Here is a 16,431-nt window from a genome sequence, read left to right as displayed (position 1 = left end):
GGAAAAAAATGTACTTTCAATTGCTAAAAACCTCTAATTAATAGCACGGCATGGTAAAGGAGAGTTTCTGTATACAGGTATATCCATTTATATCACCACCATATTTTCTACTTATTTTGGTTGTCCATATTTGTCAATAATCCATGCTTCATCATGCATCCATGAGCATGTATAATCAAGAGTGTACTGTTGGTACTATTGTTACTTGCTGGCTGCTTTTGTTAGTTGAAATTGTCTAATGTGTTTGCTTTGTAAGTTTATTTTCTCACAGTTCCTTCAATATGTAAACAAAACATGCAATATTACAATTTATTTCATCTCAGTTACATGCTGATAGCTCCAACAATCCAGCAAACAAGGTGTAAAGTGTGGATCCAGAGGCACTTGCCCTCAGATGGCTCCGTGGTACTCTCCGACGTTACCTCCATGTACACGGCCATTTGCATCATGGGGCCTTTAACTCGTGCCCTTCTCTCTGAACTTGCTGATGTGGATCTCAGCCCAAAATATTTTCCATTCTTCACCTTTAAGGTATGTTGTAATATTAAAAATGTCGAGGATAGAATCTCAATGTAGCAATGCTTTTTCAGTATTTTCACTGGTAGAAGTATTTTTTGTGACCAATACAAATTTCCCTCACTGCATACTATCTCACTTATTGTTAGTACATGTCACAGTTCAGGAAGAGTGAAGAGGGCTGTTAAGTTGAAAAATATGTAACATACACTCAGGTAATTTCTGAAATTTAAAACCTTCTGAAGCAATGTGAATATTGGGTAGTATTAATTGCTGGTATTGAGTTAGTAATATCTTATCCCATGGGTTTCACCATGCTAATAATTAAATGTTTATGGTTGTGAAGCAAAATTAATATCCTGTTACCCATAAATAAAAAAGTTCAAAAAATCTTAGATCATAAAAATATGGCAGATGCTCTGGCATAAAATTAGATCAAAATTGACTTACCTGTTGGCCTGGTACTCCTTGACATTTTCTAAGGGATCCTCTCTTATGATATTATGTTCATGGATGTACCTGACTACATGTTATTTTGCTAATAGTTTATTTTTGTGTTTTCAGAAGCTGGATGTGGGTCTAGCCAGTGGGATAAGGGTTATGAACCTTACTCATACTGGTGAACTTGGATATGTTCTGTACATCCCTAATGAGGTGAAGTATCTCAAAATACTTTATTACTTACCTGACACTATTGTTTTTGCAAAATGAATCAAGGGTTAATGTATTAAGAGAGCAATGTAGTTCAGTTTATGGATGTAATACCTTTTATTTTATATATATATATATACATATATATATATATATATATATATATATATATATATATATATATATATATATATATATATATATATATATATACACATACATTCAAACACGAAATCCCGCCAAACGGCGAATAAATACTCATATAACCTACAAATCAGTGTAACAGTGGCAAATATCCCCTTATTTCCAACTCTTGTAACTCGCTATTCTTATATCCCTGTTCGGAACATGAATTAACTAAGGCAATGTCCAAAATTAGTAATAAATACTCTGCAGGTCTTGATGGAATACCAGCCACTATTTTTAAGAAATCTTACGAGGCAATTAAGCATCCATTATTATTTTTAATTAACAAATCTCTAAAGGTAGGGAAATTCCCTGCCACCTTGAAAGTAGCGAAAGTCTTGCCCCTCTACAAGGGCAAAGGACCTAAAGACGATATGAATTCTTATCGGCCCATTTCATTGCTCAACCAATTCGGTAAAATATTTGAATTAATTTTTTACAATCGCTTAATATTATTTCTGGAATCCCATAACTTACTTTCTCCCAACCAACATGGTTTCAGGAAACTCAGGTCTACATCCACAGCTATATATCAAGCAGTTAACAAAATAACTTCTGATCTTGACAATAGATCTGAATCTCTTGCCTTATTTTTCGATTTTTCAAAGGCGTTTGATGCTGTCAATCACAACCTCTTACTTCGAAAAATTGAATGCCTGGGAATAAGAGGGACTTCCCTAGACTGGGTTAGATCCTATCTCCTGGACAGAAAACAATGTGTAGCCTTAAGTAAACAAGGAAGAGAGTTCCTTTCTCCAGTAAAAAGTGTTCTATGTGGTGTACCCCAGGGATCTGTCCTGGGCCCAATCTTGTTCCTTATGTACGTAAATGATCTACCAACATTACTGAACTCTGTACCAGGCGTGCTGCCTGTCGTCTATGCTGATGACACAAATGTCCTCGTGTCTGCCTCCTCTGTAGACACACTAATATTAACCTCTGTTTCCGTTACCCAGCTGTTACATGAGTGGTGTCTCCTCAATTCCCTCCTCCTCAATGTTAGTAAATCTTCTTTAATTTACTTTGCTAATAAGAATAAATCAGCTGCTTGCATAACTGTAAATATTGATAACGAACTTATTGTACAAAAAAGTAAATCATGTTTTCTAGGCATCTCTATTGACAGTCGTCTGTCTTGGGATGACCATATTCTCAAACTTCGTAATAAGTTGAGTTCACTCTGTCATCTTATCAGATTCATTAGGCATACCGTCAATACTGAGGTCTTATTGTCTCTTTATTATAGTGAATTTTACTCTCATGTTGTTTATAGTATTCTTTTATGGGGCCCTACACCTAATGCAAATATTATATTTAAAATTCAAAAACGGATCATCCGACTTATTTGCTTTGCTACTCATGCAGCATCCTGTCGTCCCCTCTTTAAAAAATTGAAAATTTTACCCATTCCCTGCGTGTATATGTATTGCGCATCTTTGTACGTCAAAAGCAACTTCTCTAGTTATCTTTCCAATGCCAACGTTCACAATTATAACACAAGGCATTCTGCTGACCTCCACCAAAACTTTGTCAGAACCTGTACCACCGCCCATGGACCTAAACATATGGGCCTCAGGATTTTTAATAAACTTCCTAAAGAACTGAAAGCACAACATAAGCTGCCTATATTTAAGCTCAACCTTCAGAAATATTTACTCTGTAAAATGTTTTATTCTATTAATGAACTTCTTGTCCCATGAGTTTCTTTGTATTTAAACATGTACTTAGTATTTATCATTTCTTTATATAACATTGACGTGTCCTATATCTGTGCTTGTTTTTTACAATTGTACAAATCTGCTGGGCAAATAAAATTACTTACTTACTTACTTACTTATATACAGAAACAGATATAAGGAAAAGGGATAGGAACACATATAAAGGACGAACACAATAGAGGTGGGGAAGGCGGAATCGAACGGATCACAAGAGTAAAAATATTTCCTCAACCGGGACTCGAACACCGGATCTTTCCACTTGCCGGGCGGATGCTCTTAACCACTTGAGCTATCAAGGATAGTCAATTTACCCTGAGATCCGTGGGTCTAATATGTCGCCAAGCGCCCCGATTCTTTCAGCCAAGAGATGGCGTCAGGGAGCTGTTTCACCCACCAAAGGAGAAATAGACAATACACAAGGAAAGGAAAGGACAGTGGGTTAGAATTCATACAACATCATACGGGAAAGGAACAGTGCGTTTCGTGGCACGCATAGCCAGAAGAAAGAGATGAGCACATTGGCCAAATACACATTCAAACACGAAATCCCGCCAAACGGCGAATAAATACTCATATATACAGAAACAGATATAAGGAAAAGGGATAGGAACACATATAAAGGACGAACACAATAGAGGTGGGGAAGGCGGAATCGAACGGATCACAAGAGTAAAAATATTTCCTCAACCGGGACTCGAACACCGGATCTTTCCACTTGCCGGGCGGATGCTCTTAACCACTTGAGCTATCGAGGATAGTCAATTTACCCTGAGATCCGTGGGTCTAATATGTCGCCAAGCGTCCCGATTCTTTCAGCCAAGAGATGGCATCAGGGGGCTGTTTCACCCACCAAAGGAGAAATAGACAATACACAAGGAAAGGAAAGGACAGTGGGTTAGAATTCATACAACATCATACAGGAAAGGAACAGTGCGTTTCGTGGCACGCATGTGATGCTCTTGTGATCCGTTCGATTCCGCCTTCCCCACCTCTATTGTGTTCGTCCTTTATATGTGTTCCTATCCCTTTTCCTTATATCTGTTTCTGTATATATGAGTATATATATATATATATATATATATATATATACATACATATATATATATACATACATATATATATATATATATATATATATATATATATATATATATATATATACATATATATATACATATATATATATATATATATATATATATATATATATATATATATATATATATATATATATATATACATATATATATACATATATATATATATATATATATATATATATATATATATATATATATATATATATATATATGTATATATATATGTATATATATATATATATATATATATATATATATATATATATATATATACATACATATATATAAAACACACAGTAACACACAATATAGAAACACAAAAAAAGAAGAACACTCACACGTATTTCTTGATATTTCGACGGAAACAATCCATCTTCATCTGAAGATATAGAAGTAATGAATGAGCAGAATGAAACATACCTTTTGGATGTTTCATTCTGCATTTTGGAGTTGGATAAACTCATTCAGTTATCTACGGTCTGACTCCCAAAGGGCTGGAGGGTGTATAGGGAGAGAAAAAGAAGGCCAAGGTAGTGATTGGCATGTGGAGGACTTATCTTACTTCTTATGGCACAACCTTTGATTTGAATATAGTGACTGTTGGTGAATTGTCCACTCTCTTTTTGAGTGAAAGGATTTGCATACTAGTTTCTGTACAAGCCCCTTGACTTTATTATGAAATTACTGTGAATTTCATCTGAATCTTTAATACTTGCCTCCCCAAAGGGTTCTAATAATTGATTGGCTTATGAATTGATGAGTATGTACTTATTGGATGTAGAATACAGATATTTTTAAGCATCTTTATCAATGCATGCTAAATGGTAATTTGATGATTGTTTCATTTTTATTTTTTAGTATGCTCTACACGTATATGCCGGTTTAATTGATGTAGGTAAAAAATATGGCCTACGGCATGCAGGTTATTACGCCATGAGAGCACTGCGCATAGAGAAGTTTTATGCCTTCTGGGGACAGGATATAGACTCTTCCACTACTCCACTTGAATGTGGCAGAGCCTTTCGTGTTAAATTCAACGTAAGTATAGGAAAGGTGAATTATAGTATATGTAGCCGGGGCCAATCGTCAGAGCCTTTAGACCAGATGAGGATTTTGGATGCTTGATTAAATAATTAAATCATAGTGTACATGCTTAATAGATTAAAAAATTATGGAAACTGAATTAATTGAGCTTAAGTAAATTTTTGATAGTGGAGAAATCATGGACAAAACCTTTTGTTCCTCTTGTTATATTTAAATATCTAAGTTGTATTACCCCCACGTAACATCAACTAACATTTCTTATTTTTTCCATCAGCAAATTTTGTATCAAACTTGCATTCTCTCTTTATACTCATTTACAGGGTTCATTTGAATTTCTGCATTTAGTGCATACATTCATGTCCTTTTTACTTTCAAGTGATAGATTTTGATGAACTATCTATCAGGTTCTTATCTCTAGCTCTTATCCATTTTTTTTACAATCTCTGCTTGTACTTTTAAAACTTAGAATGTTGATCCAGTAAAATTTTTGCAAAAATATACTTTTCTCTGCATCAATGACATATAATGTGTGAGTTAAACCTTAATTCATGGAAAACCTTAATCATCCAGGAAATGGATATTTTAGAAATTACTTTCCCCTCACTAATGGAACATTTTAGACAGCTTATTATAACATCAGGCATGCCATTAGCACAAAATCTGTGTAAGTAAAATTCTTATTCATATCATGTGAAATCAAATGCGTTTAGAAATGTAATTATTCCTGTATATCTTACGTGCATCATGTTTGGGCAATGCCGGGAATAAGAGCCTACTTTTGCCAATTTCAGGCTCAGAAAGTCCCTACCCTATTGACACAATGTAGGCATAAACATTTTTAACATGCTACTTCCTCTGGTCAGTCTCTATAGAAAGATTCAGTCAAGTTTTACACTCATGACTTACCGTTGAAATCCTATGTTCCATCGCAGAATTTTGTAAGATCAGTAAGTAAAATAAAATGTTAATATTATTAAGGTTCCTGCTCTGCACAAAATGCATATTGTCTTATAAACATTTTTTTCGCCTTCTTATTATTGGGATGTTTTCTTTGCCTTATTTACTTAAAAGTACATTTCAAGCTCGACATTAATTTTATGTTACTTCAGATAGTTTTTTTATTCACTATTCTATTTTACTAATTCTATGCCAATTATTTGTGAAAGTTTTTTTATGCTTCAACTTTGCAGAAGGATATTGATTTCATTGGCAAGGAAGCTCTTTTGCAACAAAGGAAGGAGGGTGTTAAGCGAATGTATATTCAACTCATCCTGCAAGATGATTATGATCATGAGGTTGACATATGGCCGTCAGGGTGGGAGACTATCTACCGCAATGGGAAGCATGTAGGTGTTACAACTACCACAGGATATGGTTTTACTCTTGGTCGGCAGGTAAGCAAGTGTGTGGTAATAGAATTTATTGTCATTATATGGTAGTCTACTGTTTAAGGTAGGTTTTGGATGGAAACGAACTTAATACCCCTCCATTTATTAGCCTTTGCTGCTAAGATGTCAACTGACAGCCAACACTACAGTAAACCTTTCTTTGATTTTGCCTCCCATAATTCCACCCAACATACCTAATCTTATTCCTTCCCCTTCCTTGTTTGCCTAATGTTCTCCAATCTATCACAGTCTTCAACATGCTATCATCAATCATTATGTTCTGCATACATGTTTCCTCCCTCCTTCTACCCTTTCTAGTATTTCATTTGATTCCATCTAATCTACAAGTATTTGACCTTTTTCAGCCTTCTATGCCATTATGCACACTTGATGAGGTTCCACTGCAATTGAGTAGCTTCAGGCATGTTGTGGTGGAAGTCAAACATAATGAATAACTGTTCATTAGCACTTTTCCACGTGATAAAATTTTTATTTTACGATGGGTTTTTTATTTATTTACATGTAATACATCGAAACCAGGTCGTAAAATAAAAATTTTATCTAGTGGAAAAGTGCTATGATCAATTATTCATTCCACTGTAATGTATTTTTTTTTAGGAGTTATAAATATTGTCACTTTTGTGTGAATTATTAAATGTGCTTATAACTGCACTCAGTTGGAATAATTGAAAATTGAATGATATACCTATCATGTTAAACATTAAAGCTACCCTAGGCATTCTTACAGGTTCTGTTTTGGGACCAGTTATTTTTCCATTGTGAATTAATGATCTGCTGGAAAGAATTGAATCCATTCATGATTACACTCTTACTTTATTTACTGGTGACAGAAATGTAATTACCTCATCCATGTCGGTAGCATGTATAATGACATGCAGCAGTGGTGTAGCGTAGCTATTACTTACTTTGGGTCAAGACTCCTTAAATCTCAGGGCTGAAAAGTTACCAGCCTTGTTACTTTGCTAAATAAAATTAAAGGTATGCTTACTTTTATGTTGATCTTGGAGGGAAGTTGAATCTGTATTTGTGACCTTCTAAGGACCATTGGTTTCTGTGAATATGTTGCTTGCACATTGTTTTGGAGAATTTTACTCTCAAATTATGTATATTATTCTGTTGTAGGGTATATCTCCCCAGTCAGACACTATTTTTACACTTTGATATTTCTGCATTTTCATGCATATTTGCGGATGGCTCCATTAAAAGTTACGGTTGTTACATATCCCACAGTTCTTTGAATTTGACTATTTTTAAAACTCAGAAAAGAGCCATAGGACAAATTTAAAATGAGTGCATATTTCAAATACGTGCATTGTTACCTTCTGTGTCTTGTGTTATTATCCATTATATGTATGTTTACTTCATCTTAAAAACAATTTGTCATCATCCAATGTAAACAAATCATTTGTGTGTTTGTGGGTCGCGGTAGTCCAGGGGGTAGAGCGTTGGACTACTGACCAAAGGGTCCCGGGTTCAATTCCCGGGCAAGCCTCTCTGGGCACCTGCAATTCCACCCAAGCTATGTGATTTTTTCGGGTACCAGATCTTCCTGGGAAACCATAGGCACAGTGAAAGGAACTGGCCCCCCTACCCTGATGTGTGAATTTCACACGCCGTATAGGGCTTAGTACTGGGTGATCTCTACCATCACCTACCAAACCGACCTTCAGGTTGATTACTGTGTTTATGGTTTATATGCGCACCTATGCAACTGCAGTAGGGTAATGTTCCATGGCATGAGTGCCCCTTAGTGAATTGAGTGATGAACTCAAAACAAGATGTTCCTTTTCAAAAGTAAACCCTGGGATTATCGTTGGTCTTCCTTTTCTATTCCATCCAGGTTGTTTCAGAGAGTGATAATTTCTAATATTTTTATATTGCGTATCTGTTTATTGCTCTCTTTGAAATTACTTATTTTGACATGTCCTATGTGTTTTATGTATCGCATGCTTTGATCTCAGGACAGAGGAACAATTATCTTTATGCTCAGTTGAAAATTGACCTGTTTTATCTTACAGATTTGCTTGGGCTTTATCCAGAACTTTGATAAAAATGGAAAACCACAGGAGGTTACAAATGAATATGTTATGTCGGGTGATTATGAAGTTGACATAGCTGGTATACGGTACTCTGCCAAAGTGAATCTCCACTCCCCTAACCTTCCTACTAAGTATCCTGAATTAGAAAAAGGGAGATACATGGCCACAAGAGAGGTTGCGCAGAGGCAAGCGCACTCTAATGTCAGATAATACTGAGGCAGCTAGGTATTTTGTGTCAATATGTATTGCGGTGCAGTTCTTAAGTTATTGATTACTATCATTGACACAATGGTCCATTTTAATGTACATAAGTAGTTGGTTAGATTGAATTATTTATACTTATTGGTAGTACTTGTACAGGAAGTCATTTTTTTATGAGGATGAATTATTTACATGCGTTTATTGTAAATACTTTTTTAAATAACATTTACCAATTTATAAGGTGCTATATTGGTGAAGTATGAAGTTCACTGGGGAATCTCATGCCTATCTTAAATTTTATTCAATGGCATCTACAAACATATTGCCAAAGTTATTGTTTTTAAAGTTACAGTGTACATGATTGAAATTACATCTCGTACTCATAAAATTTTGTTTTGATTCTGCGTACCAGTGTTAAATTTCCTTGAACTGTCTTCTTGCTTTCCCATGAATTTTCTTCAGATTCCAAGGACTGTAAGAAATGATTGAAGAGATGATCTGAATGAAGAGTGGAAATAAGCTATGTTTAAAGAAAATATCTGAAGTTCACATTAAATTCAGCAGAATACCAGGAACCATAACGCAAATGGAAATCCAGGAAAAGGATTTCCAAAATTACTATTGACTTAAAATTTCTGACAGGAAAAGTTTTCAAGCACTCTTGCTATTATATTTCGCGGCTGTGCTGTTCACAGAATGACTTTTTTATTTGAATAAGTAGTACTTATTAATCTTAAGGCTTCCGCGACGTCTATTTGATGAATTCTTCTTTCAGGAATTTCCATCGCATGGTTGAGTTGATGGACAACTGTTTCGACCTGAAGACGCCTCCAGGACTGGGGGTGAAGCAGTTGTCCATCAACTCACCTACGCGGTGGAAATTTCTGAAAGAAGAATGAATTCATCAAGTAGCACTTGTGTCAAAGATTTGGAATGAAATGCAGGCATATAAATAACTAATTGTAAGGGATAAGATTACTTTATTTAAAGATTATTTATAAACATGTCTGATTTTTCTTGGTCATAACATGTTTTTCACAGTTAAGTAATTTTAAATTCTAGTACACCAAAAGAAACTGGGCCGCCTGCCCCGAGGAATGAATCGTACATGCCCTTGGGCTTAGTACGAGGAGGGCTCAGCTATCAAACCAACCTTCGAGTCAATTACTACAATTCAAAATTTTTTAGAGGGAATCGGGTGTTCAGTAAATAAATTTAAAAAGAATTATCTTCCTTTGAAGAAATAGCATTTATTCAATGAAGGGGCATTACAGCAATATAGAAAATTTTCTCTTTGAGAAAAAATAGTGAACGATTCTGTTGCAATATATTTGCAATGAAACAAAAATGGGAAAAATTAAATACCTAGCATATTTGATGTTATAAAATGGAGGTACATTTTATTGGTATGTTTTGTTTGATAGATTTTTTTTGCTCTTCAATACTACTTTTAAATTGAAAACTTTTGATCGATAGAGAGCGAAATAGAAAGAATGGAAATGTCACTACTAAAGAGTTTCAACAAATATCCATATCAGAGAAAAGCAAGATAGGAGAGCCTTAGAAATATGGTGTAGGTGTGGGCTCATCCCCAACCTTCCTGAAATGGTTGACCACCTTTAAAAAACGAAATAGCTAGTGATGAAATTTCATTAAAAGAGATTTACTATGGGTCTACAGTAATTTGTGACCGCTTTGGTGACATGTGGAATGATATTATACCTTATTTAGTCAGATTTATGGCTTGAAAAATTAAGAACAGAAATTGCCAAAACCCAGTATGTGGTGATAATAATTGATGTCCCCTGGCATCATGCTCTGTTCGTACACTTGTGAATAAAACCTAGTTTATTTAAATCACCTTGGATTATTAAATCAGTCAGTTCTTTTTATTTCACTTGGTAATTCCAGTGTCTTCATGGTAAATCAGCAATAATAAAATTTTTAATCCCCAAGGATTGGCGTACTGCACAGAACAGCAAATAGGGCATGTCATTAAAAAATATGAATTCTGAAGGAATTTAGGGAAGCATTCATATCCAGATTTTGTATTATATACATCGGTCTTCTATATAGGTTATATTGTGCACATACAAGCCATATTTTATCAGTAATACATTCAGACACACTTCAATAATTTTTCTCTGTTAGGAAGATCTTTGTCTTTTAAACTGAGTTATGTCTGTTATTTCTTTGTATTTCTGTGGTGATTTATCACATAGGTTTATTCCCATTGACTTTGGCTCTAGGCTTGCAGGTTTGGTTTGATTGTATGTGATATGCATCTTGGACAGGGTTCTGGTATGGTGACTGTGGTAGTGAGAATTTGCTGGCAAATATTGTTTCAGAAATGTTATAATGAATAGAATGCATGTGGATGGAAATGATAAGATCCCTTAAGAGTATTGCTTGGGATTTTCCTTTGTTCAGTTTCAGACATATTTTTTTTGCACCAGTGAATTGCCCGATGCAATCCTGATGTACTCTTTGAAGTTAATTCATTGATGGAGGGTGCAGAAACTGATATATTGGCATTTTCAGCATATAGATTGCTTTAATCCAATTTATTTTCATTAAAACTGGTGGCAGGTCATCAATATAATTTTTTTCAATGGAGCCCAGAGGCACTCCTCTGGATTTACCTTTGGTAATGTATTCAAAACTCTCAGGTCCACAGTAGTTTCCATCATTGCAGGAGGAGGAAGATTTTGGGGTGGTGGTATCGAAGCAAAAGCTTCAGAATGGGAGTTTGACTGATTTTTTGGAGTAGTACTTTTAGGGTAATCCATTCTCACCATTTCAGAGTAAGACTATTTTTGGATCTTGGAATTTTTCACAGCTCTCATATCAGTAAAATGCACTGGTTTTGGGATCTTCTGCAGGGCCATGGTTGCGCTACATTTTGGAAAATGCACTTTTTCTGTGAGTTTTAAGCTAAAAGGATCGAGGCTTAAGACATGTAAATGAAAAAGAGGTTTCTATCGGTTACTCGAGCTTGATGGAATTATAAAAGGTAGGCATTGGAGGACATGAGCGAGAACAAAATTTTCCAAATGTTTTCCAGGAAAATTTCATTTTGGATTGTGGCATACTAGGGTTTAAAAGGACTTCAATATTATTTTTTTCCCTTGATATTCTTTGTAATTTCCTCATTCTGGTATTTCACTTTTCAAATAATACTACAAAATGACAGACATTACATCCTACTATATGAAAAATAATGACTTCATTCTGCATAATTAGAAGTTGAGAGAATTTCATAAGTTTTCAAAACATGCGAAAGCTCTTTTCTCAGAAACAAGCTCCAGAAATAAGAATTGTAGTTGCATTCTTAGGGAGGGGGGGGTAATAGTAAAACATCCTAATCAACTTAATAAAATTATGGTTGTTACAATTCAATCTCTTTAAATGATACAGTGGCATTATCATATAATTTCATGCAAACAGATTCTACAATCTGAATTATCTTCTTCAGTTTTAGTTGATTAATCATTTGGACTAACCAGCTTTGAAGCACCTAATACAGTACCTGTACAACATAATGCCCAGCAATGTTCTTCTATGAGACAGGCATGAGAGCAGATGCCACGCCATTCTCAAACGTGTTTGAGAATAGTGGAAATAAGCACCCACTTGTGCTTTCAATTATTGCCTGCAAGATATTCTATTGAATCTCCATCAATAGGTTAATTTCCACTGGATGCATTTGCTGAAATGCCATTCAAAATTAAAATTCCTTGGTTGATTACGTAAATACAACCGGATTAACAAGGATATATTTAGGCCATTTGGCCATGGGATTACAGTTAAGAGGAATACATATGTGGGCATACTTATAAAATGGCATGCTTTTAAGAAAAAATTCAACATGCTTACTGGAGACTTTTCATAGTGTATTTGTAGGTTCATCTGCTGATGCCAGTTAGCCAAATTTCCAAAGACATAATTATTTTCATAGGGATTTTGTATAAATTTGTGCATAAATGCCAACATTTCCTATTCAAAGACAAAAAAAATAAAACTTTTTTCATCAATACAGTATCATTTATTTTTCAATGTGAAACATTAGTGTTTCTGAACATATTCAACCAAATGAAATACACATATTTACACAGTTTCCAACTTATTTTCTTGCTGCACTGCCTCGGTCATCCTTTTCAATCCTCCTTTCATGATCCTCTAGGTATAGGGACCTAAATAGTCTCATTCTCACTCTATCACTTCTTCTCCTTCAGTGATTTCCTTGAGATTAATTAATTCAAGGACTGCAGATGCCCCTTTGGACCCAGCAGAGCTTTGAACCAGTTCATCTACACCCCTATACTGGCCAGGATCGATTAGACAGACCTGAAGCAAAAGAAAACATGATTTAGAACTTCAATAACCTTAATATCCACAGAGCTTTAACAAAGGCATTTGGTCATCTGTTGATGCGACATATTTCATTGAAAAGGGGTCCTATTTCACTTGTTACCATTCTTCTTTTATTTGTCGGTTTTCTTGTTAGGTAAGATCCCATTTTTATTTCCCCTGGATTGGTGGTTTCATTTCCACAAAATTGAAGTAACTAATCAGCAGTGAAAGACTATATCATTCTCCAACAATACGTATTTTAAACAACCTTTCACATCTACACAGGTCATGAATTATTCTAATCAGATCTATTTACTTACATCATCACTTAGAACAATGAATTTTCACCTTTTACGTTGAACAAACTAGTTCCTTAACTTCAATTACTCTCCGTTACGCCATTGCCAGAGGTTGACAAAAGAGTAATCTTTCTATCCTTCGCTAATAACTATATATTTAGCTATTCACTTTATTTTATTTGCTAATATTTTTTCTAACTTAGCTAATAACTTTCACTGTATAGGCTGACGCAAAAACACAGCAAAATTTTAATACACTTCATCAAGCTAATTTAAGTGGAACAGTAAAAAAATACTATTAATTTGATTATTTGCATAATTGCTAGGGGTGTATTGCTAGACTGTTTTCCCTTCAATATGAATTTAATATAATCATGAATAGTGGTGTTTTTAAAATCATAACCAAGAAACTGTGTAACTAAGTTCTAGGTTCATACCTTCTTAGTTTACATCAATGCTCTGGTTAAAAATATAATTGGCATATCCTAGCTAAGAATAAAACAATATTTCACTATTTTATGCAAATACACGTACCACCCCTATTCACGTCAGTTGCTGTGTTCGCCACATTTTTATTCCTAATATTTCTTCTAACTAAATTTTAACTGTAATCATTATTGCAAACAACTTCCTCACAGCCAGTTTTATCATTGAAATTAGTTCCGTCATCATGAAAATAAATTCAGTTTCAGAAGCATCCTTATGAATACACTGTCAATGCACTTCACTCAGTAACTTATTAACATAATGGCGTCTGGTGCAACAGTTTCTACAATTCACCCAAAGAATTTATCAATTGAGCATCCTGGTAGTTGCTGAAGCAACAATCCATCATTCCATTTGATTGAAACATTCTCTGATATGGCACTTGTCTTTTCATCCATTCCTCGGCTAATTTTATTCATATTATGTATAAAATTAGTGCATATTATAAAAATTGAGGGGGGTTCCTAGCATCTATGCAAATTAACTCACCAAGTTTACACTTGCTCCACACCATTCCTCACTTTCAACACTAGATGCTAACTTGCTAACCCTTTCCACTAGTCGCTTGGCCTCCTTACCAGTCGCTGTCACTCTCAATCGCATTCTTGCTCTTTCCAAAGGGAGTGAGGCTTTCAATTGAGGGATGACTTCTAAAGCCTAAAATATATTAATACACAAATGTTTAAAAGTAACATGATTCGGCGAAGATAATTTCCGACGAGGGCGATTCAATTATTAAAGTTTTAAAATTTCAACAATATCCTCAACATATAAAAATTTGTGTTAGCATGCTTTACCTGCTGCTTGGCATTCCTATTAAGTTTAACAGAAAAATGAACATCTTTCATTGCCTTTTCGATTATAGAAACTGGGTACGGCCTTTTTGTTTCGGGGTTTATGCATTTATCTGTAATAGAGGTACACCAATGAGATAAATATAAAACCTTTCATTACATAAAATCTAGACACTCTGAACGTCAAGAGTTGCTATCCTACCTGCAACTGTGGTGGCAATATCCTTAAAGATGGTTTCCAGGTGGGCATTCCTCTCTTTATCAGAAACTTGTAGCTCCCCTTTAGCCAATATCTCCTTACATATTTCGGTTTCATCATCTTTATTAAATGCTTTAATTAAATCTTCTTTCTTGGCAACTTGACCTTTAGAGACATTTAAAAATATAGTGTGAGTTTGAAGAACTTCATCTATATCGTTTTCACTGCGGGATGAAAAGAGAGTTGTAGAAATTTCATTAACAACTGAAAATATGAATGAATTGAAAACTCATCAGATAAAATACTAGAAAAAACTGACATTTTATCTCGCCATGAGACGACTTTGTTCTTGTAGCATGCTATCTCAAAACGTTTGCCACCTTTTTTTATTCTCACCACCGCAACATTTGTGAGCCTTATTTGATTTGTTGGAGTAAATATTTTCGACATTTTAGCCTTGTGGTATGGTGTGAATAATAAACACTTCAATACAACCAATTCTTAATGTTTGAAGTCACTGTGGTCGCACAATTTTCACATTAAAAACACGTCCAATGAATATTCATTTCACTAAAAGAAATATTTCAATAGTACACAAACTGTCAACACGGGAAAATGGTCGTTGATCAAAAACTAATTCCCAAGATATCGTTTCTAACTAAAACCATTGAGTTAACTGAAATGGCCCACGAAGAGCTAGCCAATGACTAATTTTCAACACGGAACACTGGTTCATCAGTAATGCCAACAAACAAATAATAAGGTCTGTGTCAGGGGGTCCCCCTTTTTTTCTTATTTTGTGCCATCTGTGAGAGAATTTCTCAACTATGAGAGCCGACAGATTCCCCCCCCCTTCTGGGATGAGAAGGGGGGGGGGGGGGGGGGAACGCCATCCCGGGAAAGGATACAATTTCACTTCAAAGTGAGCATCTTGAGCTTTGGAAGAAGTTCAGTTTTCTGTAATATTTTCCTGGTTGATATTCCATAAATCAGCTATGGCACCTAGATGATATTGCGTGTTCGGCTGTGACTCATGATGAGGAAAACATTTCTACTTTCCTCGGGTAAATGAGAGGTAAGTAAATTCCGTAATAAAATTCACGCCTAAAGAACTCGCGCGCACATGTTGCCAGTCATTATGGAATAACTTTAAGTTTTAATAATCATCAAAAGTTATTTCATGTGTAGAAAAACTATATTATAACCATTCTGAAGTAGATTAATGAAGAATTGGTCCTACTAGCCTCGGTTAGTGAAATACTGGTTCTACCTGCAATATATTCCGGAATTGTTAGAATACCAATACAATTGCACTGTATAACCTTCCTCAATAACTTGCATATATGAGCCGTTTATTTTGAAAGCGACCAAACTCCATTTTTCAATTTTTTGCCGGTTACCATGGTTAAATGTACAGCTTCATGTTATATATCAGT

The 16,431-nt window shown here is 34.9% G+C and overlaps 2 protein-coding genes across 2 annotated transcripts in view; one reads left to right on the top strand and one right to left on the bottom strand.

Moving 5' to 3' along the window:
- LOC139692268 (pyruvate dehydrogenase phosphatase regulatory subunit, mitochondrial) overlaps window positions 1–10,687 on the top strand; it is a 29,769-nt gene extending 19,082 nt beyond the window's left edge. Inside the window, exons 12-16 of the mRNA XM_071590347.1 lie at window positions 324–531; window positions 1,081–1,170; window positions 5,030–5,209; window positions 6,406–6,609; window positions 8,643–10,687. Coding sequence (XP_071446448.1) covers window positions 324–531; window positions 1,081–1,170; window positions 5,030–5,209; window positions 6,406–6,609; window positions 8,643–8,873 — 913 coding nt within the window. The 3' untranslated portion in view covers window positions 8,874–10,687. The remainder of the gene's footprint in view (window positions 1–323; window positions 532–1,080; window positions 1,171–5,029; window positions 5,210–6,405; window positions 6,610–8,642) is intronic.
- Window positions 10,688–12,891: 2,204 nt separating this feature from the next.
- Sbds (SBDS ribosome maturation factor) lies at window positions 12,892–15,712 on the bottom strand. Its single transcript, XM_071589858.1, has 5 exons — window positions 15,315–15,712; window positions 14,999–15,219; window positions 14,800–14,909; window positions 14,492–14,659; window positions 12,892–13,211 (listed from the first exon to the last, which is right to left on the bottom strand). The coding sequence occupies exons 1-5, from the start codon at window positions 15,443–15,445 to the stop codon at window positions 13,074–13,076; spliced, it is 768 nt and encodes a 255-aa protein (XP_071445959.1). The 5' UTR covers window positions 15,446–15,712; the 3' UTR covers window positions 12,892–13,073.
- Window positions 15,713–16,431: the final 719 nt, after the last annotated feature.

The sequence above is a fragment of the Hetaerina americana genome, unplaced genomic scaffold (assembly GCF_022747635.1).
Source record: "Hetaerina americana unplaced genomic scaffold, ioHetAmer1.1.p SCAF_4, whole genome shotgun sequence".
Lineage (NCBI taxonomy): Eukaryota > Metazoa > Arthropoda > Insecta > Odonata > Calopterygidae > Hetaerina > Hetaerina americana.
The sequence above is the reverse complement of the archived record's forward strand: the minus strand, read 5'-3'. Positions and strand labels throughout refer to the sequence as shown.

What these genes read in the sequence shown, in the direction of transcription:
- Sbds (XM_071589858.1), bottom strand. Translation starts at nt 15,445, where the DNA reads ATGTCGAAAATATTTACTCCAACAAATCAAATAAGGCTCACAAATGTT. An exon ending in GTCTCATGGCGAGATAAAAT is followed by an intron (nt 15,220 to 15,314) that starts GTCAGTTTTTTC and finishes TTCATCCCGCAG; the next exon opens with TGAAAACGATATAGATGAAG. An exon ending in ATAGGAATGCCAAGCAGCAG is followed by an intron (nt 14,660 to 14,799) that starts GTAAAGCATGCT and finishes AATATATTTTAG; the next exon opens with GCTTTAGAAGTCATCCCTCA.